At 42.8% G+C, this 25238-nt stretch overlaps 1 protein-coding gene across 3 annotated transcripts in view; it reads left to right on the forward strand.

The window, feature by feature from the left end:
* Window positions 1–22563, forward strand: part of LOC120957156 (unconventional myosin-Ia) — a 70876-nt gene extending 48313 nt beyond the window's left edge. For all 3 annotated transcript variants that reach the window (XM_040379205.2, XM_040379207.2, XM_040379208.2), the window contains 11 exons: window positions 8792–9183; window positions 9362–9536; window positions 12030–12334; window positions 16837–17008; window positions 17255–17427; window positions 17612–17974; window positions 18480–18715; window positions 18842–19005; window positions 19415–20578; window positions 20649–20809; window positions 20893–22563. In XM_040379205.2, coding sequence (XP_040235139.2) covers window positions 8792–9183; window positions 9362–9536; window positions 12030–12334; window positions 16837–17008; window positions 17255–17427; window positions 17612–17974; window positions 18480–18715; window positions 18842–19005; window positions 19415–20578; window positions 20649–20809; window positions 20893–21225 — 3638 coding nt within the window. In that variant the 3' untranslated portion in view covers window positions 21226–22563. The remainder of the gene's footprint in view (window positions 1–8791; window positions 9184–9361; window positions 9537–12029; window positions 12335–16836; window positions 17009–17254; window positions 17428–17611; window positions 17975–18479; window positions 18716–18841; window positions 19006–19414; window positions 20579–20648; window positions 20810–20892) is intronic.
* The last annotated feature ends 2675 nt before the right edge of the window (window positions 22564–25238 follow it).

Consider the following 25238-nt stretch of genomic DNA (forward strand, 5'->3'; position numbering starts at 1 on the left):
ATTGTACAGTCTAGTACCGCACTTTGCATAGCATTGGAGAAGAACGTAGATTAACAGAACAAATGAAAATTTCTCTGATCTGATATTACTCCAAAAATGTGATCTGATCGTACGTTGGAAATCGTCATACCTTTGAAAATAAATACGATTACATATAATACTTATTTCAAACATTCATATGAATTTATGGAAGTATTTAACAATCAAGCAAATGATACTTTCTATACAAGCTTGTCCTCTAATGCTCCTTTCCAGTCTCTCATCAATCATTGTTGATGACATAGCCTTCAATGTATGGATACAAGTACTTTGTTTTTAGCTATTATAAATGCATCAAAAATAATTCCCCCAAATGAATTAAAGCTTCCATACCAATATTTTTTACATGCATTTAACCACACTTCTAGTAATATATTTGTTGTATCTTTTAGTTTAATTTGGTTGTTTTAAAGCCCTCTCTTCATATTGCATTTCAAAGTCACGCGATTGAGTTTGTGACACGTGTTATGAGGTTTTTTTTACTATGAAAGGCCTTCAATTTTAATTAACGAAGAATGATAATGTGAACATAATGACTGGCTGCAAATACGAGGAAAGGCGATTATGAAGAGAGAAGATAAGAATGGGTCAGATTCCAACGGCAGGAAATCTTCCATCACCTGTCAGCGACAGCGTCAATTGCCCGTGCGAATGGCATGAGCTGCTCGATTAGTCGTGGCTATGGCAGCTAAGACTTTCATGCCTTTTTGTTTCATTTTTGGTTCGTTATATGGCATGCAGAGCAATATAACTGTTTAACTGTTTAAGTGAAATAATCGCTACTGAAAGATTATCAAATAATTATACATTTAAATTTACTCCTGTGTCCCAATGGCCTTAAAAGAACGTGTTGTTGAATAGCGTTCGTTCGTTACTCCAAAAAGAAGAAAAGTTATGAAAACACCACCCACAAAAGTTATGAAGACACCGCCAAAGATGTAAAATATTTCCATAAAAATTATCTTCTTGAACAGAAAACTCGATAGATCAAATTTCGCTTCATCATCAAATGTTGCATGAACTATCTATCAATCAGCCAACCAAACAGCGATGAGATTGAGATCAGATCAGATATAGGTAAAGAATGGGGTAAAGAAGGAGAGAGGGTGAAAATAAAACATTAATTCCCAGATTGAAGTAGTGTGTAAATCAAGCATGTAAATTTAGCTAATCAGGCTTCCAGGCTGTGATGAACGAGGTGTAGTTTCTTTTCTGGAGCTAAGACAAATTCTTTTCACACTGATTTTCCATTTAATGATGAAACGTATTCTGAACATATACCATAACTGGCGATCTGGTATTGTTTTACCCCACGTTTAAGTATTGTTTACTTATTATTTTAAGGATAAGAAAAGTTCATTCATACCCCTGCTAATTCGTGTTAGTCTTATTTAAAATCTTTGCAGCACAACGTTAGCAAACAACTTCTGACACAAACACGATTTCTTATAACACGGTTTCGTGTTGTCTTCTTTCAATTCGTCTCCCGTATTGTCAAGATAAAATCAGGTCCTCTCTTTTGATGCCGATGTGACAATCTGAGTAAACTTCCACCGATCAATATCGAACAGAAACCAGTTACACTCCTTAAACTTATCGGGCAATGCTTGTGAAAAGGCGGATCCGAACCAGGCACGGCTTGGGAGCACTACGAAAGCCAGTCAAATGTTTTGATCGGGTCGTTTATTTTGTTTCGATCTCCCTCCTCTGTCATGCGTTCCGAATGACGAAGCAAAAGATAACAGGACAGCGTCCCCCATTGCTGTTACAGCGACCCGGTATATTGGTGACAGCTGAAGAAAACTTTCTTTCCGCAGGACTTACCTGCGCAGCTCACCAGGGTGGTGTTGAGCGTCCGAAACCACCTTACTACGTCGCCAGTTCGGTATGCAGATATGCTGTTATTTGCATAAATTTCATATCGATTCGTTGAATTAATTGTATCGCATATTTCATTCATTTCTCCTGGAGCTGGAGGACCGGGAGCTTTAGGTTCAGCTTGTAGGGTGTCTTATGGTCATAGAGAAACAGAAACCAGAGTGGAAGAATGGAATGAACCCCAATCGACCGAAATACATTCCAGCGACATACAAACATTTAATACAGAACAAAAAGCGTCACATACAAAGAAAGGGAAATATGGTCCTACAGTAATACATAAAACAGTGCTTTTTGAACAAACAGGCTACAAAAATAATGTTCAAATGCATTCTTTTGAAGCAATACTACGCGTCAACCGAACAAGTTTGATTATAGCACGTAAAAAGTGATAAAAAAGACAACCAGAAGAAAGCGACCACGCGATGAAACCACAGACAGCCTAGCAGTTTTTGGTAGTTTGCCAAAAATAATACCGTTCTATACACAACAACATTGGGCTGCGGTTTTATATCCACCACCAAACTCGTGCCTCACACTACCTGTCCTGTTTGTGTCTGTTTGTGAGGCACGTTATTTCACGCGCCAATTTATTGCGCCGCATTCGCGCTGTTCCGTAGATGGGTGATTAATTGATGACACTGGTACCAACAGGGAGTTCTTGTGGTGTTCTTCTTTGCGATCGATTTTATATCCCCACCCTTCATACCGATCGATGGTTATCTTTTTCGATGGTAGTTGCAGCAGGTTCTTGCCGTGTGTCAGAGCGGGCTAGTGACGACGGCGCATCCAATTTCGGCAGGTGCCGAAATCGTTAATTTGTTCTTCTGTTGCCGCATTGGTTTCAAGTGCTGATGCACCACCCCTGGATCGATCGATGATTGGGCGATTTCGCATCGCAAGAAGCACCGTATGTCATTTTATATGCCACGCAATGTCTTTTCCAAGTGTGCCTGGTTGTCTGTGTGTGTGGGTTTGTGGTGAGATTTTGGCTGATTTTATTTTACCATAGCACTACAATGGGTGTTTATAGTAATTTTAATTTCCGATTGAGATCAATTTGTAACTGTTGCGTAAAAAAGTTCGTGAAACGAATTGCCGAGTGTGGCAAACTGACTAATTGTTAATTGGATGCCGGAACAGATTCGATTAGAATTCGAGAAAATAGGCTAATCTCCAAGAAACGAAAAAGTAGCGCAAATAGTTCTGTTTCGATCAAACCACCTGATCGGTTGCGATGATCGACAATGCTTTGCGGGATACTGTTCCAAGAAAAACACCGTATTTGACAGTTTAGCACTGGCGGGTACTGCTAACAGACACCGATCACAGACCGGCCAAATTCTCGTCGTGTGTGTTGTCTCATTTTTCCTACCTTTTTGCATGTTGACGTCCAATTTAATGGTCCGTTATCCTCGAACATACAGGTCAACCGTTGCCCGCAGCCATAAGGGGGACAGGAACGCTTTGTGACGAATTTTGCGCACCATAAATACGAAAAGGATTAACCCGTTGGGCGAATGACGCGCTAGCAAGCAAAGAAAGAAAGCGTACATAACCTGCGTGCGGGAGAAGATAACACGTGTACAGAAAAGGCAAAGACCCCTTAGGCTTTTTGGGCGGTGGTGCGTTCGGTCAGAGCTTCTGCCGTTCAGAGCTTGACGTCCACGATCCACTTGTCGTCTATAAATGTCAGCATCGTCCTGCTGTCTGCGTGCCGTGGGCCCTGGTTTATCCCAATTAACCTTATCCACGAGGGGTCCGACGATCATCGACGGTGAATTCTTTGGAATCGTCCGTACGCAAGACACGGCATTCGCTTGTTTCTTTTTCGGGAAAACGAAGCCTGCCTGGACTAGCGGTTTGCTTAATCTTTTTGAGTCAATCGAGCAGATGGCATGGTTCGGAGATCATAGCGGGAAGCCACCTGAGCACAATCGTTTTGTCGAGAGACCCGATACGATCAGGCGTACACAAAACCTGCTCACAACCGACTGATCGGTGGGAGTCAGCGGGGTTAGCCGTAGGCTTAGCTGGCGTGTTGTTGGACGATCAGCAGTGAAGCTTACGTTTTCTCTGCATTTATTTTCTCTCTTTCTCTCTTTCCGGAAAATATCACATTCACAAAAGCCGCACAAGTTCAGACACAGACGAAAGACTTTGCTGAAGATCTTGGAAGATTTTTGAGATACTTTAGCTATGGCTATCCAACAAACGAAACATAGCTCAAATCAACGCTGTTCCTTGACCCAAAGATCCATTATGTGGAGAATGTGTGTGGAATAAATTCAAGAACAGGAAAAACCGCTCGATTCAAAGCATAAAAACTATCCACCATCTAAGCTAGGTTCGAAACGAAGCTGAAGATTATTACCATAGCCCTGTAACACTAGCAGAAGAGTAGAGTAACCTTGCTTGCCTACTTTCTTCGACTTCTGCTGCACGTCGTCTTCCTTCCCGTTGGTTGGCCCCTCTGTTTGACCACTCGAAAGTTTAAATTATCGACACACGTTTTAGTTGGTCATGGATGGAAGTTAGTGATTTGAGGAGAGAAAAGGTTCAGTGTAATGCAGGGAGGCCACCGGCACAGCTTTTAGTGATGGGCTATTAGCGCACTAATGATTACCATTAATGAAAGAACTTTCTAGAGGGCAAAAGGGCTGCGGTTTTGCACTTAGGCGCTATTTCTTGTTGTATCAGAAGAAACTTGACCGTGTTGAACATGCGTGCGTGTTGAATATGGAGAATAAAGCCGCCGTTCAGGAAATGTTGGGGAACTGTTTCATCCAGCGCTAAGCTGAGGTCGTACCAGGATTCTTTCAACACTCAGAAACAAACATTCAGAGAACATTTTAGCATTTTAGTGTGAGATCAGATATTTTGTGGACTGCTTTAAACGCTTTCATCGCCGGAACTTGATTATCCGAGCATCGGGCATCTCTTCTGGGTGCGTTTTTGACCAGTTGAATTTTGAGTACACCAACAAAGAAATGCTCTATCTGAAAAAAAGTAGGGTTGTAACTGTACTGCTTGCTTGCTTATGTACCGGCAAGCCAAACAAACAATTAACCCTTCGTTTCCTGTACGATGGCACTGTAAAGTGTCTAGTATGAGTTGGAAGAAATTTCAAGGAATAACAAAGAATACCAAACAAACTAAGTGTGTCTAATGGACTGCAAAGTGCAATCAGCGGATGAATATAATTACTGCTGTAATATAGCTGCTACTGGGCACTGTCGTCACAGTCGAACAACTTCGGCACTTCTGGAAAGCATGAGCGAAGCAAATTGAAATATAAAATATATTCTTCCTAACGATGTTCTTCCTTCCTAACCATTACATAGTTACAGCGTGGTGAATATCCACACAATGTTATGGTCGATCATTTCTAAAGTACTTACTTAGCTGTGATTAGAAAAAGCTATTCTACACAATAGCTATATCCACATGCATCAACTCTGGTGAAGGTTTCCCACTTCCTGATAAATTGGCCTATCACTGGTAATCCTTAGTGAAGAATAAATCTTCAGTTATATGATCAAAAACTTACTTGCTGTAAAATGATCAGATACGATGATCCAATAAGTTTGCTCAACACATTGCTGGAAATAAACCATAATCAGTGAACAAGCATTTAATCTCCAAATGATTCACGAAGATGGGGATAAAATATGATTGAATCTAATTAATTTGATTTGATAATTGTAGATATGAAGTCCACACGCAATCCAAAGAATCAACAGCAAGATGGCGGCCAACTACGGGAAGCAAGCCAACCCTTCGGATATTCGCATTACCTTGTGTTCGTGTACCGTACAGCTTCGTCTCTTCCCTCGCTGTGCTCTTCTCGCATTTTCATCTTTGGAAGCATATACCTTTTTCCATTATTCCAACACAAAGATCCGCTCATGGCCAGCAACAGCTGTACATGCTGCACGCTCAACTGAACAACAACAACAACAGGAACCAAGCATCGTCCATATCGGGCTAGCTGGTCGTTGAACTTGAAGCACGGCATGACAGCTCTTCTCGTCCAGTCCGTGTTTTCCACCGGACGATTGTCCCACTTCTTAGCAAGCTGAGCCCTTCATAGCACGGTGACCCACGTACAATATGTCCGCACTCACCCGTCCCATCTAAGGCTAACAGTTGCTGCAAGCAAAGGGTAGAAAGTGACTGCGACAAAAACCTTACGGCCGTGGCTGCTCGCTGACTTCGCTTTTCATTCCATAGTTAAAGGTATTGAAATTCGTAATGTTTAGCGTATCGTACCAGGAGATAGGAGTAGTACGGTGATGGTATCTCGCCAGTTTGATGGAGACAGGTGTGATGTGCTGAATGAGACGATGGCATTCCCTGCTATCATTAGCCCGAGTTGGAACGTGCGATGATGGAGATGTAAATTTAATTAATCGCCATTACAGCGCACAGTTTTCTCTCTTGGACGTGGTGGGGATGCTGTACAAGCGGGATTTGCTGGAATATTTCTGTAGCGAAAAGGCTTCAACAAGAATGCGTGTTTGTTATTAATTTTAAAGGAAAGTGTGTTTATGGTGGTTCACTCGTGATTGCTCCATTTTCATAAAGTTGTTCAAGTACCATTTTTCAAACACTTTCAACTTTTAAGCTTTGAAAATCTATTTTATTTTTTCACAATAATACTTCAAACTCTATGGGGCCACTGTGTCGCGCATTAGCCATTTCACCGTGGAATGGATAAAAGCTACCGAACACCTTAAACTGTATTGAGGTCAGTCATAGCTAGATTAATGCTGTCCCAATCTCTCATCCAGCTCGACCTCGCCACCTCTTGTTTCACTGGCCACCTACAGTGCTGCAAGAAGGGGTGCCATGACTTTTGAACCGTTTTCATCCACGATCGCGGTGTTAACAGCTCATTTTGTGCGCAAAATCTCATACATTACGTTACGCATACACAATGCTTCACCTATGGCTGCGCAAGCCTTTGCCGCAGGTGGCATGCAATGCTTATGCCACGTACCTCTGCCGCTCGTCTGCTTTATTGTCGGCACTTCGTTTGTTCTCAAGATGTCCGCAAAATGAGGCAGCATAAAACATATCATTACGCTTTATGTTTATAATAAACCCGTTAATGAAAAACTATCACGAACCCGTGAACGATGCTTCAGACGCGGCCAGGCGTAATAAACAGAAACGCATAAAATTCGCGACGCGGCAATTGCAGTGCGAAATACTAACCGCATTCGAACGGGCTCGCCCGAGAGATATCCCGAGGGTGGATAACAGGAGGAAACCCTCGGCTCAGTTCGCCGGGTTGTTATCTTTACCGCGGCCAACGAGCCAAAGGCGTGTAATGGGGCCACGTACGCAATCCAATGTGTCGTAGATTTGACGCAGCTTTCGCCTGCAAAAAGGTTGGAGACGATATCCGCGTGCGTATTGCGTCGCAAAAATAAAACGAAGTAACAAACCCTACCGCGGGCGTGCACGGTGCAATCAAAAAAATGGCAGCACACCCGATCGCTCCCGTAAGCAACAATCCGAAGTCAATTATTTCGTAATGCTTATTTACGAAATGATGGCCTTTGGGGGTTCGTTCCACGTTGTGTTTCGGGTTCGGAAAGCTCGTGTCCACCCTGGAAGGGAGTGTATACGCTGCTCTGCTGCTGCTGCTGCTGCGGCTGTGATTATCATAACGGGAAACTGTAGGTCGGAAGGAGCGGACGGTTCCCGATGAGAGGTGGGTTTCCAGACGAACCCGCCGATCACGATTCGGCGATTTCCGCAAATTGGTCGCCTGCAGAAGTCAAACGAAAGCGTTGCGTTGTAGGTAGCGCAATGCTTGCAAGGTTAAAAATATGTCACACCACATCACCAAGCACTGGTGTGAGATGTGCATTGCACGAACGCCCGTATGTCTTGATGGACGGATGGATGTCTAAATTGATGCACTGCCGTGTACACTGATCGCCGCAGTTCGGTATAATCAGTTCTACGGGAAGATCTTCTCAATTAGAGCAGCATTTCTTTTCTCATCCGCACGTTGGGCTCTCCGTGTTGGTACATTCCAGGCGGTGTCAAGCAATCGAGGCTACCCATATATCATTGAGATTTCTCAGCTGCACATAAGTTCAACATAAGCAACGTGGTGTTGGTTGAGAATTTTAATGATATAATAAGATTAAAGATCAATCCTTTCGATTGGTCGATCATAAAGCTGTCTGTGTTCAGCGCTCTCGTTTTGTTCATTCACTCCAATTCCGTATGCCTTGTGCGTGGATATAATAGGAAGCCGATATCTGCAAAGCTGCAGAACCGGCGCCATTATATTGGCACGCATGTACGCCGCCCAGGGTAGTGAATGAAATCGGTTGGCCAAGCGTACGGCTTTGCGCTGGGTAGCATGTCCCGATGATGGTTGCGTGCATCTGGATCAGTGAAGGGGCGTTCTATCTGTACAGCGCGTCATTACGCTTGCGTGCGTGTTTGTGTGTTTATAAGTGTAAGCGGCCAATGAATCGGTCAGTGGAGAGTATGGCAGAGAAGCGGCGAGTACACGCAATGATACCGGATCCAGTGCATGGAATATTGACAAACCTGGACAAACCCACACGCACTGAAGGCAATTATTTCTTCCCGAATGGGATATAAAGAAAGATAATTCGTTTTTTCTGGGTTTCGTTTCGTTTAAAAGTAGTTTTCCAACAAGCGAGTGTTTGAAAAAGCGACCCTCCCCATATTATCCTTGCAACTGACACAGAACCTACTATAAAGTACATTCTTTTTTAAAGCAGTATTAAGTACTCCGTAGATCAAGTAGAAACAAAACAGCAAGTTCCAAATTAACGAGCACTACAGATTGAATCTAATAAAAATGTACATTTCATTACAGATGCATCTTCTTCGAACGAAGCCGTTCACCTGCAGCAAAGACTGAAAAGCCTCAGCTCCGAGCTAGTGACGCTGAGGAATCGACTACACACCGGTGGCCAACCACCGGGAGCAGGACCCAATGGAGGCGGTGTACCCGTCGGCGGTGGTACTGTAGTATCGCCAGCATCTGGACCAAATACTAACAACGCTGGATCGAACCACGGAACACACGGTGCGACCGGGCTGGCGACACATGCGACCAACGGTCTAATGACGTCCACGGTCGGCGCCAACGGGATCAACGTGCTGCCACATCTTGCCAATAGTTGCACCAACAACAACAACAACAACAACAGCAATAACAATAACAGCACCAACAACTCTACCAATAACGCTACCAATAATGCTAAGGTAAGTAAGCACAACAGAAAGGAAACCCACCTCCAACCGAAACCGGGTGCTGCCAAATGGCTTTCCATTGATTTATCACCTTCATGTTGGCCCTAAGGGTTACTGAAAGGGAACAAACTCTGTTTCATGCTCGTTGACTTACGTTTGTTCCATATGGTCATTTCGTGTCTATCAACAGAACCACATGCTAGTTACGAGTGCAGCCCAGTGCATACCGTCAAACCAGGCGGGCAACAATCTGAACGCCTCGCAGCCGAATGTCAACGTCTTGCCAATCGTTTCACCACGAAATACCTCAATCCCGTACCCCTTGCCACATCACAACACCAGTGCCGGCGCGCTACTGCATGGAGGTGAGTACTAACCGAAAACGACCAGCAATAGTTGTTCTTTTCTTTCACCAGCTGGTTGAACAGAGTCCATGGTTTTGTGCTCAGATCAAGAAATGTTGAAAATTTATTCAGCTTTATAATGTTAGTTTTTATTGTCGTAATGAAGTTTTGCCCACTTTGATAAACGTAGACCTGATAAAACTTAAATAAAAAACTTACATTAAGTAATAAACTAATTCCAATCCAATTTGGATTGAGGAAAGCATGACCTATTCTATCAATCGTGATTGTTGTTTACAGTGAAAATAGTGTCTCCCATTCAAGGCTTACTAATTTTTTCATATTATATGACTCAAAGAATTGTTCAATCCACTTTTGATCTTATATCTCCCGTTCAAGTACAAAGCTGGTCAAACCCGACCGCATGTCTACGGCAATGGCCACGGAACTTTAGAACAGGAATCTTTTTGTGTATCCTCAAACGACCCTGAACACGCGTGTGCCTGGCTGGGATATCATTCAGTAAACTTTATTTCGCTTGCGAACCGCGTACGCGATCATCCATCAGCCGTCCAACCTGAGCGGCATAATAATTTGCTCGTGTCCGTGCAAATCGCACGGTCCGTTCTGTGTCTGTGTCCAGCCGGCGTAGTCTTAAACGACTTGGCAGTGTCTGATGTGACGAGCAAAACTCATCGTTGCATAATGTCAGTCGGTGGGAGAGTGGAGCGCGCACTGTCTGCTTCGCCTACGAGTCCCTATTTTCCGCCGTACCCGCCGATGCGAGGCTTGATTATGCTTCATTTTACTTTCGTTCACGGCCGTGCAGCGGAACGGTGAAAGAACGCAAGGATTTCGCCTTTTTGTGCGGTGCTTGTTGGTGATCGGTAATAATAACAAGGAATGCCACCGATGCAGCATCACCATGGTAGGTGCGCATGTTGTTTGCATTATCAAGCATATAATTTGTTTTATTCAAGAAACATAAATCAGTACGCAGCAGGATGAGGAAAGAGTACTACAAAAATAAGACAACGCAACGTGAGGTAATTTGTTTTTCGCTTGTTTAACGTTCGTTGTTTTTACCTAAAGATCGCATTCATAGAATTATGAAGAAAGAAGCAATACAGTGTAATGGAAATTGTTGATTGTTTTTTTAATCGTATTCAAACAAAGTTTTGTAACTATTTAAAAATACTTACAAATAGTTTATCAAAAAATGTAAGACCCTAATTATTGTGTAGCTACAATTCGGTTTACATGATAATTTTGCTTTCAAATTGATATAATTTTAAAAATAATTCAAATTTCATTGAGTTATATTTTATGACAACAATATGACAATAAACTACCAGATAAACGAACTATTCAAATAGAAAAATAAATTATAACTACAATTAAAAGATCCTTTCACGACTTCACGAAGTCACACTTGTTCCTATTTATATGATCAACCACTTTCCCAAACTTGATCGAAGAGGAACGTTAGTTGCCTACGCCTCGCACAACGGTTGCATCAATTTATTGCAAACGTGTGCTGTGCAATAGCTCGTATAATATGATTAAATGTTCTAAAAGCATCAAAGGAAACAACGACTTTATGTGATTTTTTACCGCCAGATTCGATCGAGTTTGGTGAAGTGGCTGGAAATCTTTGTAATTTCTTTCAAATGCATAATTTCTAAAAAAAAATCTATCTATACGGTTTCTATACGAATGATAAAATAATGGTATGAAGATGGATTCAAGCTGAAAATTAAGATGAGCATTCTGTATACTGCAAATCAAACCTGCCGCTGTGCAGGCTTAATCATTTATGCTAACCGTCGAAGGCTCATTTGAATATTTAGTAATTTATGCGCCCCCCCAACCGCTGCGTGTGTAAGTATTGGAGGCGAAAGTTACAACCATTTTCAGCGCTATAGTTAATCTCGGTTCCTTTGCCTGTGGAAAAAAGGACAGACCAAGCGTGAGCTATTAAAGTAACAAATCGTACAGCATTAGTTGACACCGTTAAGCCAGTGGCGGGACTATGCCGTGGAACGAGTAAGCCCAACCTGATTGGTTCAATTTCACCTGCAGTTCCATTTATGAATCGGTTTTAACCGAGGTGCTTAATGGGGAATGATTAGTAAACACAGGGGCGGTCCCGTGGTACAGTCGTCAACTCGTACGACTTAATAACATGCTCGTCATGGGTTCATACCTAGAATGGATCTTCTCCCCGTAGCAATGATTTGATTATCCTGCTGTGTGTGGTAATGATTTAAGTCTCGAAAGCCTGTATAGACCGCCGGCATGTTCGCGTAGGACGTTACGCCAAATACAAGAAGTAGTGTAAAACACAGTAGCATAACGCGGTGACGGTTTGGCCCCGGAGAATCTAGACGATCTGTGAATTTTGTGATCTTAAAACAAACATTGTAATCGGAGTATTTATTTGATGCTAGAGCTATCTATTGCTGCTTGAATGAGTTTTAATTTAATATATCTTGTCCCTCTACCCTCACCCAGACACAGTACCATGCGGTGGAACGCTTCCAAGACGTACGGCGATGGGTTTCGGTGGCTCGAACTCGATACAGTACAACGTGGGAGGACATGCTGGCAGTGGCGGACTCGGTACGATCGTGTCTCCCAGTGGATGCGGATCCGGCACACTGTTGACCGGTACGGGACCCACCACGGTACACTTGCGCGAGCGGCAGGAGAGCTCGGGAAGGAACGAGATGGACGATCTGATACATCTGCCCGGCCCGCTTACGGAGGACGCCGTCATGCGTACGTTGCACAACCGCTTCAACGATGGGAAATATTTCGTAAGTATTCACAGTGTTTCGCTTCTTGTCATCTTTGGTGTTTACTGGTGGAGACTTAGCACAATCAGTCTCAAGCTCAAGCTCATAATACAAGACTTATTATTTTCGCCCACACTTGACTCACGTTAGTCTCACACCCAGCAGCTCAGGCAATGCAAATCGCCACTAAAATGTATTCACCTTCACTGAACCACTTTCGCTTCGCCAATCTCTAGCTTGAAGAGTAATTAAAAGCAGAAACAGCTCAAAAACACCAGCCACATTAGCTGGCAACACGTGTGGGTTAATAAGTGAGTATGACCCAAAGAAACCCAAAAGTAGTGAAAATAAAACTCTACCCAAGCACCACCAAAAACAGCTGACCTGCTTTTGCACGCGCTTTGTTTCGCTGCAGTTCTCGGCCCCAACGCACCCAGCCCATACCACCGCGCTTACTTTTGTTTTCCATTTTCCTTTCACTGTTTCCCCAGTATTGCCCCGCGTATGTGCACAATCAAGAAAACTAATTAAACAATCAAACATTAAAAAACAATTGCCAAAGCATGTCAGGGTCAGGCTGGGTGTGGCTTGATGGTGCGAGATGCTGCATGGAGTGAACGCATGATCGTGTGTTTCTAGAAGTCCGAAATTGTGGCGAAATTCCCCGTTCAATTGGCACTTGCTACTGGGCGTAGAAAATTAAGCAAGGGGGAAATGTAAATTGTGCACACAAATTCACTTTTTTGCCTCCTAAATGCCTCTCCTTTTGTTTTTGAGCGTTGGTGTTTGTTGTTTCACGTGGTCTTGATTAAAGAATTAGCCGTAATGAACGGTTTTAACTGGTGCTTCGCAGGTCTCTTTCTAGGTCTTTGCCTTTCTTTCGTCAAGGCGCCTAGCCATTTCGGGCCTAATGTTGGTCGTTTGGTGATCTTCCTCCGTACACTTGCAGTCGCTTTTCTTCAATGGTGATGATCGTTTACCTGTGCATTGTGTACATTTTCCATTTTTCACGTATTCGGGAAGTATGTGGCTGGACACGAGTGGGGAGAAATTTATCCATCCACGATGTATATGATGCTAGGCGAGTGAAAGAAAAAACGAAATTGCAATACTTCCGCAAACTGGTTCACATCAATTTGGTTTCGAAATCGCACCAATCGCTACACAAAACGGCTACGATCTTGAATGTGCCTCTCGATGTGAACAATAATGCTGGCACCGTCCTTCGGTCTAGCCCGATTGATGGATGTGTCGGTCAATTTTCGGATCACAGGTCCACGGATCATGTGTGTGCGCCTGCTTGTGTGTGTGTGTGTGTGTGTGTGTGTGTGTGTGTGTGTGTGTGTGTGTGTGTGTGTGTGTGTGTGTGTGTGTGTGTGTGTGTGTGTGTGTGTGTTTGGGGAAAATTGCAATCACCCATTGTGATGTCCATTGTAGCTCCAGAGGGAAAGGAAAGTGAGTCTTTCCGGTCACATTCGCTCGTTGGTGATCGGTGATTGGCTTTGATCATGCCGAGCATGGATAAATGAAAAGTGAATCAAACAACGTCCGAATTGGGCACATTGGAAAGTGAAGAGTTTAATAAGAAGGAGGAGGGATTGTGGTCAGTGAACGTTTTAAACAACATATGCTTCTAGTTGGAGGATGATTTAAATTGAAAAAAAACGATCGGTTTTCATCGATAATCAGCTAGAAAACAACCCAATGCTGGTCTAACTACGTTTCCCATATGCTGCATTAAACATTGAAATTATGCTAGAGAAATTCGTAAACATATTCCCGTCCAATGCTACTCCTGCATCTATTACATTCTTGTTAAACCACTAATGGCTCCCCCAATTAGACTAGATAGCATAGCATAAGCGGAATAATTCCATAAATTTTCAATCCAACCCCATTGGATAGATCCGCGAAGAAGCTCGCGAAAGCAAAGGAACGAGCAAAAAATAAAAACATGAAAATAAAACAATCAACACCCAACGCCATGCGCGAAGGTATTCCAGCGATCCGCGGCATTTCCGTTGCAAAGCTGCCCTTGCTGGCTGGCTGTTCGGGCTGCTCGACGGAACCGGTCGCCTGTGTGCTGGTGTGGTCCGTGCAGCGTCGTTTAGTGTTCGTGCTGTGTGTCGGGGCTCACTCGTTGCGTGTCTTCGCTTGGGCATTGGTTTTGTTTTTAGTTCATTTTTATATTCATTTCATTTGCTAAAAGGTAGCCGCCGGCCCCACAAACACATGGGGCTGCTGACCGGCGGCCTTCTTCTTCCGCTCGACGCCTATCCGGTTTGGCCGTAAATCCGAACCATAAGTAATCATAAAAAGCGCTAAGCTATGCATGTTGTTTTGCTTTTGCATTTCGCGTTTGCAATATGTTTTGTTTTCTTTTTTCCTCACTAACTGTGTTGTTGCTCACTACCAACGCGATTGGGCTGATTCCGCTCGACAGGAGGCAGAACTGTGTGTACGGCCAGCAGATAGGTACAGCTCTTCTAACGGTGATGCAGGAACACCACTTCACATTGCTCACACACGAACACGTCGGCACAGACGGTCCCTTGGCTCCGGCATGGAGCTCGCTTCCATTACCCCTTGAGGCTGCCATTTTGAGAGGTTGCGACCACCACCAACACACCGTGCGTTGATCGCGCTTGAAGATCCGGACAAGAAGCGGAGGAAGAAGTTCTGGCTCATTCCAATTAAACGCAACGAAACGAGCCGCGCTCACGGATCATTAGGGAAGAGGGCCAGGATGGGTCGGTTCGGGATGGGGAGGAGGAGAGCCTATGAAATGAAGATTAAAAATAATCATACGAAGGTGGGAATCATCGTTTAAGTGGTTTTGCGCGTTTCGCTACGGAACACAGATGCGCACATCCACGATCCACGATCGCGCGCCAGTGTGCAGAAATCGATTTTCTGGGAGCTTTTTGTTGCCGCTTTGATTGCTGTTTCTTTCGCTACTTTGAAATTCGCGTTCATTCGGTTGGATGAACCGTGCGATTAGCTTGCATCGCGCGCCCTGTCTAATGTCGGCGACCTCCGTGCGTCCGTTCATGGGTCCGTACCTTAACGAAAATACACACACACGTTTACGTAAAGGTACATCATCATTCGAGCCAAAGGGAAGGGGCATTCTTTGCCGACTCTGTACGGTACTGTGCTAAAGCAATGCATTTCCCAATCGCTTGACATCAACCTTTCCCGCTGAGGGGACATTCTTTAGCGGCTCAACGTCAACTTCCTCACAGATGGTGGCCCCCAAAGATACCGATAACCAATCACCTCCTGGCAGTCGACCTACTTGAGCCGTCGCGAGACGTCGCCCTCAGCATCAACAGCCAACTTTCTACTCCAATAGGCTGAGCGGGGTGTACATAAATCACAATCGATCTTCGTACATCGGCATCTGCGACGTTTGGCTCCGGATCGGGGTAGATCGATTAATCCTCACATGTTGGGGGGGCTGCTTTGAGTAAGCAGGCGGCCAGTTGTACGTAGCCAAGAATTCGAGCGAAGTGTGGTACAGTACAAAAAGAATGACTGTTGGATGTAGGTCTAAAGCGATTGGTAGACTCCCAACCGTTATAACTGATGATCGTTTCTGGTTTATTCTTCTAACTTTTGATTATCACGAAAAATCATTCTTTAAACCAATCGGGGCAAAGTGATGCGATGGGAATCAGCAATCTTTGATCCAACGCTTATGACTATTAGAGTGATGATTGTGCTACATATGATTAAATGGAGATGATTTCAAGAAAGAAGACAATTTAAATAGACAATAAATATCTAAAAAGCAAATTTTAACTGTGTTAATTTAGGAAATCTTATACAAATAGAAATTTACAATAGGCCGAATAAATTTAAATTGAATAAACCCTATGAAGCTCATTACCCCATACTCGCCGATCAAAGGCTCCAAAGTAGCAGAAATGAAGCTTTACTTAGAAACGCGCAGTTTACTTGCAAACCAGATTATGTTTGACTGACTAACCTTCACTCCCTGTGCGAAAGGAAAAACATGCATAACATTAGACAGCGTTAGAGCAAGTCCTATTGAAAAAAACCGAAACGACTCAAGCGGTGGGAGTTGCATAATATTCCGCTCACTAATCGTTGTGGTAGCAAACGATGGCAGCATAAAAAATGGATAGATAAAACAAGCTGACAGTTCTCGTGACATGCACACTGAACAAGGCTAGTAGTAAAGAGAGTGTTTGAATCAGCGAGCGCAAATTCACACGTGCAAGTCAGACGTTCGTTATACACCGTCGTACCGATCCGCACGGCCTGCAATCGATCAGTAGATTGTCCGTTTTCTGTTGGCTGTATTGAAGGTTTTGGTCTTAATAATCTTTATTTATGCTAAACAAATACGATGTGTTTGCAGCTTTTTATTAACATAATTTCAAATATAATACCTTAATATAATGCCCATCAATATTGTCAGTGATATTATAAAAAAAAATCTTGTCATTCACGTATGTTTTATATTTATTATACATCCATTATATCGCTTCTTACAGACCAATGTTGGACCGATACTGCTCTCCGTCAATCCCTACCACGATGTCGGTAACCCACTGACCCTGTCCTCTACCCGCTCCGTTCCTCTTGCTCCCCAATTACGAAAAATCGTTCAAGAGGCCGTGCGCCAGCAAGCGGAAACGGGCTACCCGCAGGCGATTATTCTTTCTGGTAAGTGACGACAGGGCACAAACTGCCACAGGGCTGCTGATAAAGCCCCAAATTCCATTTAAGTTTCCTGTTCAAAACTACGCACACTCTCACAAAATGCTGACATCGAGGTGCGACTTTCTCTCAACACCATGTTTGTGAGCTAGAAAAGCACGGGGCTCATTAGCACAAGGGGCTGAAGGGTCCTAATACGCGTGTGATCCATTCACGATTTAATCTTCTCCATCCACCGTTTCTTCGCTAAAGGTACTTCCGGTTCGGGAAAGACGCACTGTTCGATGTTACTACTGAGACAGTTATTCGCGGTGGCAGGCGGCGGGCCCGAAACTGACGCGTTCAAACATCTGGCGGCGGCCTTCACTGTGCTTCGCTCGCTCGGGTCTGCCAAAACCACGACCAACTCGGAATCGAGTAGAATTGTAAGTATTTGGTGCGAAGCGTAAATGAATCCGCTTACACTTACACTTAACGGTGCACTATTGGAAATAGTTAACATGGAATTAATTATTTCTTTTAAAACAAGCTCAAGTGGTTGACAATTGTCAAAAATGTATTCTATACAACTACAATAATATTTTATATTTTATGTTTCTATTCAATCAGGGACAATTTATCGAAGTACAAGTGACAGACGGCGCACTGTACAGGACCAAGATTCATTGCTACTTCCTAGATCAAACGCGCGTCATTCGCCCATTGCCAAACGAGAAAAATTACCACATCTTCTACCAAATGCTGGCCGGACTGAATGCTGACGAATGTGCCAGGCTCAACCTGGAAGGCTATTCACCGGCAAACTTGCGCTATCTGCAGCACGGCGATATCCGGCAAGATGAGCAGGAGGATGCGGCACGTTTTCAGGCGTGGAAAGCGTGTCTCGGTATTCTCGGTATACCCTTCCTCGATGTTGTGCGTGTCCTAGCGGCGGTTCTGCTTCTCGGAAATGTGCAGTTTGTGGACGGACAGGTACGTAGCAAGATTAGAAAGCAAACGAATGGATTCGAAGAGAGAATGGCGGAGCGTTAGCGAGACGCAACCATAGCAACATGTTAGCGTTCTCGCTCACTGCAAGAACGGTAAGATACTGTATTCTCGATTCTGCCTTATTGAGATTGGTTGGAATAAATGTTGTTGTGTGGTGTTTTTGATTTAGTAGGCAATCGTTGTTATGTGATGTACAATAAGTTATGGGTAATTTACGGCTGATTATGCGCATACAAAAAGTTTGCGTATATGCAAGATAATTACACGAGTCTGATTAAAATAACGATTGCTTCAAATATTTTCTTATAAAATTAAACATAAGCAAAATATATGTTTCTTTCATGTATTCCCATTCATTTCTAGTATAGCTTTTCACTCCTTTGCCACATATATCTCAAGAAAGATTAAAGTGCAGTTTCACTAAAGTAAAGCTATATTAAACTAAGTTCTTATTATTTATTTCTTTCATATATCATTCATATTACAGGGTCTCGAGGTAGAAGTTGTTGGAGAAACAGAACTGAATGCCGTGGCCAACTTGCTAGGTGTACCACCAGCACAACTATTTCGTGGGTTAACCACACGCACGCACAATGCCCGCGGTCAGCTTATCAAGTCGGTGTGCGATGCCAACATGTCGAACATGACACGCGATTGCTTAGCAAAGGCACTCTACTGTCGAACAGTAGCAACTATTGTTCGTAGAGCAAACAGTTTGAAACGGTATGTGTGAATGGGTAAAGTAAATGAATATTTTGTGTAACCCAAAATTTCCATTACAATAATACTTCTTTTTATCGCAATTCGGTATTTTAATAAACAAAATGTGTTGTATTTTGTTTTGTTTAGTCTCGGCTCAACGTTAGGTACGCTTAGCTCCGACAGCAACGAATCAGTACACAATCAAGCAGAAGTGGCAAGCCAGCATGCGTCTACGATTGGCGGAAACGCGGGTTCGAAGTCAATGGCAGCCTTAAACAATGCTGTTCGGCATGCAACAGATGGATTTATTGGTAAGAATGGGCGATAGTATTGTAACAATGTAGGTAATCGGCTATTTCCAGTTAAAACCATTGATTCTTTTCATGTGCTCCTTACAAACACATGAAAAATGAGAGAAAAAGAGACACACATGCTCTTTTCCCATCACTGCGAGATGGTGGGAGCGATAGCCACATCAAATCTAAAAATAGCTACTTGTATAGTGGCGCCATCTACTGAGTGTTTTGTGCTTCTCTCAAGAAGATACAGCCAGTTTTGCACATACGCAGCCAGCTCACATGCATAAAAGAACGCAGCCAGTTTTGTTTGAATTTGAAAACAGCCGTTAAAGTTTACTCTCATTTATTCTTATTGTTTGTTGCATGCATCTTTTTAATCATTCTGTTTTGTTTGTCTTTATCTCTTCGTATCATCTTGCAGGTATTTTGGACATGTTTGGTTTCGAGGAACCACGACCGGCCCAGCTAGAGCACTTGTGCATAAATCTATGCGCCGAGACGATGCAGCATTTTTACAACACCCATATCTTTAAGAGTTCCGTTGAATCGTGCCGCGAGGAGGGCATCATCTGCGACACGGAGGTAGACTACGTGGACAACGTTCCCTGCATTGACCTCATCTCGTCGTTGCGTACCGGTCTGTTGAGCATGCTCGATGCTGAGTGTTCGGTGCGCGGTACCGCGGAAAGCTATGTTGCCAAAATTAAGGTTCAGCATCGCAACTCCGCCCGCCTGGAGCAGCGTGCCCTCGAGCCGTACGATCCTCGCCTATTTGCCATCAGACACTTTGCGGGACGCGTCGAGTACGATACCACCGACTTTCTCGACACCAACAGGGACGTGGTACCGGATGATCTGGTGTCTGTGTTTTATAAGCACACGTGTAACTTTGGTTTCGCGACACACCTTTTCGGAACGGAGCTGAAAGCATTATACGCTCAGGAGAGTGGACCGCGGGGCCTAAGTTTCCGCATTGCACCGACCTCACACACAGATCTGCTGAACGGGGACGAACCAGTATCGACGCTGACGCAAGACTTCCACACCCGTTTGGACAATCTGCTGCGGACGTTGGTGCATGCAAGGCCACATTTCGTTCGTTGCATTCGCAGCAATACGGCCGAAAAGGGCGGTATGTTTGACCGAGGGGCTGTTGTTCGGCAGATTCGTGCTTTGCAGGTGCTGGAAACGGTCAACCTGATGGCGAGTGGGTTCCCTCATAGAATGCGCTTCAAACAGTTTACCGCACGGTACCGGATGCTAGCTCCATTCCGGTTGCTGCGTCGTTGTGAAGAGAAAGCTCTGGAGGATTGCAAGGTGATTCTGGATTTCGCACTTGAAAACCCACCCGAGCTGGACGGTTCCGTAACGCTGTCGTGGGCCCCAGGCAAAAGGCACATCTTCTTAAGTGAAGGCATCCGTCAGCACCTGGAACGATTGCGTACGGAGGTGCGCATGAAGAGTGCCACCTTAATTCAAGCGACGTGGCGTGGTTGGAATCTGCGCAAGCGGCTCGGTACGATAAGACGTACCCACGATATCCATCTGATGGGTGGAGCACTGCTATCGATCAACAAGACATCAGGTAAGCGAATGCTTTACATTTGAGTGCAATGTTGCACAGTGTTGGTCTAATAAATGCATTTTCATTACAGGTGCTCGAACGGGAAATGTCACACATTCCAATGCAAACAATACAGGTACAGCAACGAGACCGCGGCCGCAACCGATCGCTGGCACTCCGCCACCGGATCCGAACGAAAAGTGCGACTCAAAGATTATCGCACAGACTTGCACATTGTTTGGGTTGGATTTGGTGAGTTGATTTTGGGTTAAATATCCACTGCAAACCTTCCTGTCATCAGTTCTCATCAAATTACATCGTTATTTACACTACAGGAACGACCACCACCAGTGCCACCGTCTCGTTCCTACACCGTGACTGGAAACTCCAAGCTCGGCTACCCGCAAACACGCATCATGAAGATGAACTTCCCCGAGGATCCGGCCGCAGTCGGGCTTGGTGAGCAGCTGCGCAAAGGCGAAGCTGTCACAGTGACCGGAGCTTCCCACCGACGCGGCCATTTAATCGTGGAACATAACGGCATCAGTCTGCACGTACCGTTCCAGTATATGGAGCTGGTAAAGACGATTGCTCCCGTACCGCCTGGCACTGGGCCTACCGGTGCCACAGTGCCTTCACCACCCACCGCCTCCGCGGTCAACATTTGATCATCGACGCGATCTGTACAGAGCTTACCTTCTTGACAGAGTAAATTACTGCAACTTCCTAGACCTGAGAATGAAAAACCCGGGAAACACAGAACGAGTAGCTAACGCACGTCACGCTCATTTAACATTCGAAGAACGTTATCGAGGTACTTAAGCTGGTTTGAAAGGATTTTGAGCAATGTTGACAATAAGGTTGGATAATTGTAGTGTTAGTGCTAAGCGTATAGTGTAATAATTATTTAAAGTAGATCTTTCTAGCTCAACAAAGCTAGAAGAAGCAAGTTTTTCTTTTGATGAAACAGAACAGGCCTAGCAATGCTAGAAATTAAACACACCGAGATCCAGTAGAGCACCGTACAGTAGCGATTCGCAGTATAAGGTTCGGTAATGTATAGTCCTACGCATCCTTACCATGGTAATGCTGTTTCACGATTCGAAATAACTCGTAGATGGATGGAACAGTTTCTGCATCAAATGGATATTACCACTGTACCGTTTATTTTGCACTATTTCCTTGATGTAAGCCCTTATGAGGTAATGTTATTGTTAGTTGTAAGATATTCCTTTCCCTTCTCTGTTAGAGACTTCCTTAAGTGCCAACGTTTGCGTATTTTGCTATAAAAAATGCATTATCTTAAGAGTATTGCAAAGCGCTTCCCTATTGCGCTACGTATAAGTTGCGTATAAGTAAAATAATATCTTAAAAAAACGTTAGGAAGAAAGGTACATCTTGCTTTCAGTTATGGTTAACCACCCAATCTTTAAGGTACTATATTCGATGTACTTATACCGTGTGGCAGAATGAGTGAGCAGAGCAAAGTGTAGCAGAACAATGTGCTCATTTTCCCAGATGAAATCGTTAACGAACACACGAAGAAGATTGAAAAACTCGAAGATGGACACCAACAAGTCGCTGTCGCTGGTCAACATCATCCGATGGAGACATCATAATCGAGCACGAGATTAAACCGTCCTAACTTTTATCGGTGTTGTTTTTTTTTCCTTTCACACCGAAACTGTAACCGGTGCCTTGTATACCTTTTAAGGCTATGAAGCATCGGAGCAAAGTTATTATTTTCTATCCTCTTTTTTGTGTATTGTTTACTTTTCTTTTGTGACAGTGTGGTTTCATTTTGTGTTTTTTGTCGTTGAAAATGGCAAAACGTTTAATCCTAAGCTGTTTGTATCCGCTTCTATTGAAGCCATATTAGCGACGAAAGCGGCATAGGAAAAGCAAATAATTTCATTACAACAGTATTTCGTTTTGCTGCGCAACTTTTACCGTACTTTTCTTCATGCCATCGGTAAACCCGGGGTGTTTCAAAAAAAAAAACAAAACACAATACATCAACAATTCAGCATCCTTCGTTTATTACACTGTATCGCAGACCAATCAAATTACCAGTGACTTTACTAGACTTAAGTTTTGTACATGTATAAGTGAGAAGGCTTCGGAGAGTTGTTGTCAAGCGTTATTAATAGCGTACCGCCGTCAGCGCCATTTATTAGTATTTTTATCAGAAAGACTTTCCAGTACGGACAGGTAGAGTTAGTTACGGTTTACCTTTCACCAATGATGGAAGTAAAATACAATGAAAACTGGGTAATTTGTAAAAAAAATAACGACCAGACTTTTAATTTATTTTCCTTCTTTAGGTTAAAATAGTGATGACTGATGCCGAATGATGTCTCATGTAACCAGCAATGGGGCCCTTTCCGTTGTAAGTTCTTAGGCTGAAATTTCAGCCTGTCAGCTGTTTGCATTGTATAACAGTTTTCGAGCAGATTTCTAAGTAGGTATAATATATAGGTGGGCTTATCCCAAGGTGTATGAATTTAGAAGACTTATTTTTATTGCTTCTGCTACTGATTAAAGATTTTAAGAGTGTTTTGAGTATTCGTCAAGCCTCCAGAAAGCTAGTTCGAGCAAAAGTTTTCACTCGTTCTGTCAAAAAGTGATGTTCAAAATGGATTATAAAAAAATGCTATGAAACCACCTGGACTACATACACTTTGATTCTATATTGCATCACCTGATCTCTTTAATGCACCTTGGGATAAATGTAAACAACACCGTGTTTTCGAGCAGGTACTCGAATCTAATTCTAGCTTTGAGGCTAGAATAATCTAGACTGAAAATTGCAGGCTAGTTTTTTGTGTGGTTTTGTATGGAGAGTTTACATGATTTCAGCCTCCAACTGTCAAACTCCATACAAAAAACTGACTAGAATCGTGAAGGGCCCCAATGTTAGTAAAGGTCAGACATGTCCTTAATTAGCTCTGCACGACCCAATGCGTCCTCCACCTAATGTTGTGTTGTCTTAAATGTTATAAATTATATCACAAAAATTAAGAGCTCATAATATTTAATGTTTTTCTTATGATGTAGTTACGCAAGAAACTAATGTAAACCCTTCAATGGGATTATAGGTTTGATTTATTTAGTAACTTTTCCATCAACCAGCGTATTGGAAACAGAGTTTTTTCATGATTAGGTGTTTGTTTCTCAATTATTTGATATATTATTAAATATTCGTTGGATTCGTCCCATGATTAATTGAGAATTTTCCAAACATTTTTGAATCATTATAATACCATAAAATCATGGGAACGATTTAGAAATAGGTTGAAATCCATCAATACATTATTATACCAATCTCAAATATAAACGGGATACAACAAAAAATCGTGCAATTCGTTGTCAATTTCAATGCTTTGACGCCACTCGGGACTACGTATTTTCAACATTTTGCTGTGGCACACTTTGGACTGTAAACCATAGAATCATTCTGCGACCAATTGCACTATGGGGCAGTCTCAAACAAACCGCGGTCATAAGTCATTTTTGTACTATTTACGATATACATCACATATATACATCACATCAAATATTGTTTAAAATGATCAATTTACTTGTAAACCATGATTTTAAGTGTTGAACATCCAGGTGGCGCCATTTTACACCGTTTTCAAAGTGTTTTCACATGTTTGAAATATTTTGGCACACAATATAGATACATTTGGCCCAATAACAAGACTGAGCAAGGGAATCATTGCGTCATACTCTAGGTGTTGGTCTTCCTACTTTTGAGAAAGTCTTTATATTGGGTGCCAAAGTCTTTCTAACCACCACCAAATTTAATAAAATATAAACCAAGTAATCAAAAATAAATAGATAATCCATTTTCCAAGTGCTTATAGCACTCTACTTTAGACAATTCGTTATTTTAAAAGGAAAAGAAAATAATGATTTAGACAACTACTTTATCTCGGTCGGCATTTTTGAAGAAAACGAAATATTTAAAGTAATTTGTTTAATCCAATATTGTCAATATCCAATATTTAGTGATCTAAGGCAGGGGTCTCCAAACTACGGCCCACGGGCCGCATGCGGCCCTCGAGAGCCTTTTATTGCGGCCCGTGATAATGTTGTAAAGGATAATGTAAATATCATATTAGTACAATATTCATCAAATTTTAAATTTTTACTAAACTAAGACAAATTCAAGTTACTATAAAATAAAAATGCAGAATTTTAAAATCTTCATTAGGTATTTTCATATAAAACGAGATTTAAACGTTCTCATTACCAAAAGTAACGTCAAAATGGCCCTCAACAACGTTATTTACGAAGCAATGCGGCTCGCGAATTGAAATATTTGGAGACCTCTGATCTAGATTGTAGTATTTCGAATAATGGGGGCCTTCACGATTCTAGTTAGTTTTTTGTATGGACTTTGACAGTTGGAGGCTGAAATCATGTAAACAATCCATACAAAACCACACAAAAAACTAGCCTGCGATTTTCAGTCTAGAAAATTTTAGCCTAAAAGCTAGAATTAGATTCGAGTACCTGCTCGAAAACACGGGTTTGTTTACATTTATCCCAAGGTGCATTAAAGAAATCAGGTGATCGAATCTGGAATCAAAGTGTATGTTGTCCAGGTGGTCTCATAGCATTTTTTATAATCAAATTTGAATATCGCTTTTTGACAGAACGAGTAAAAACTTTT

The sequence above is a fragment of the Anopheles coluzzii genome, chromosome 3, assembly GCF_943734685.1.
Source record: "Anopheles coluzzii chromosome 3, AcolN3, whole genome shotgun sequence".
In the NCBI taxonomy this organism is placed as follows: domain Eukaryota; kingdom Metazoa; phylum Arthropoda; class Insecta; order Diptera; family Culicidae; genus Anopheles; species Anopheles coluzzii.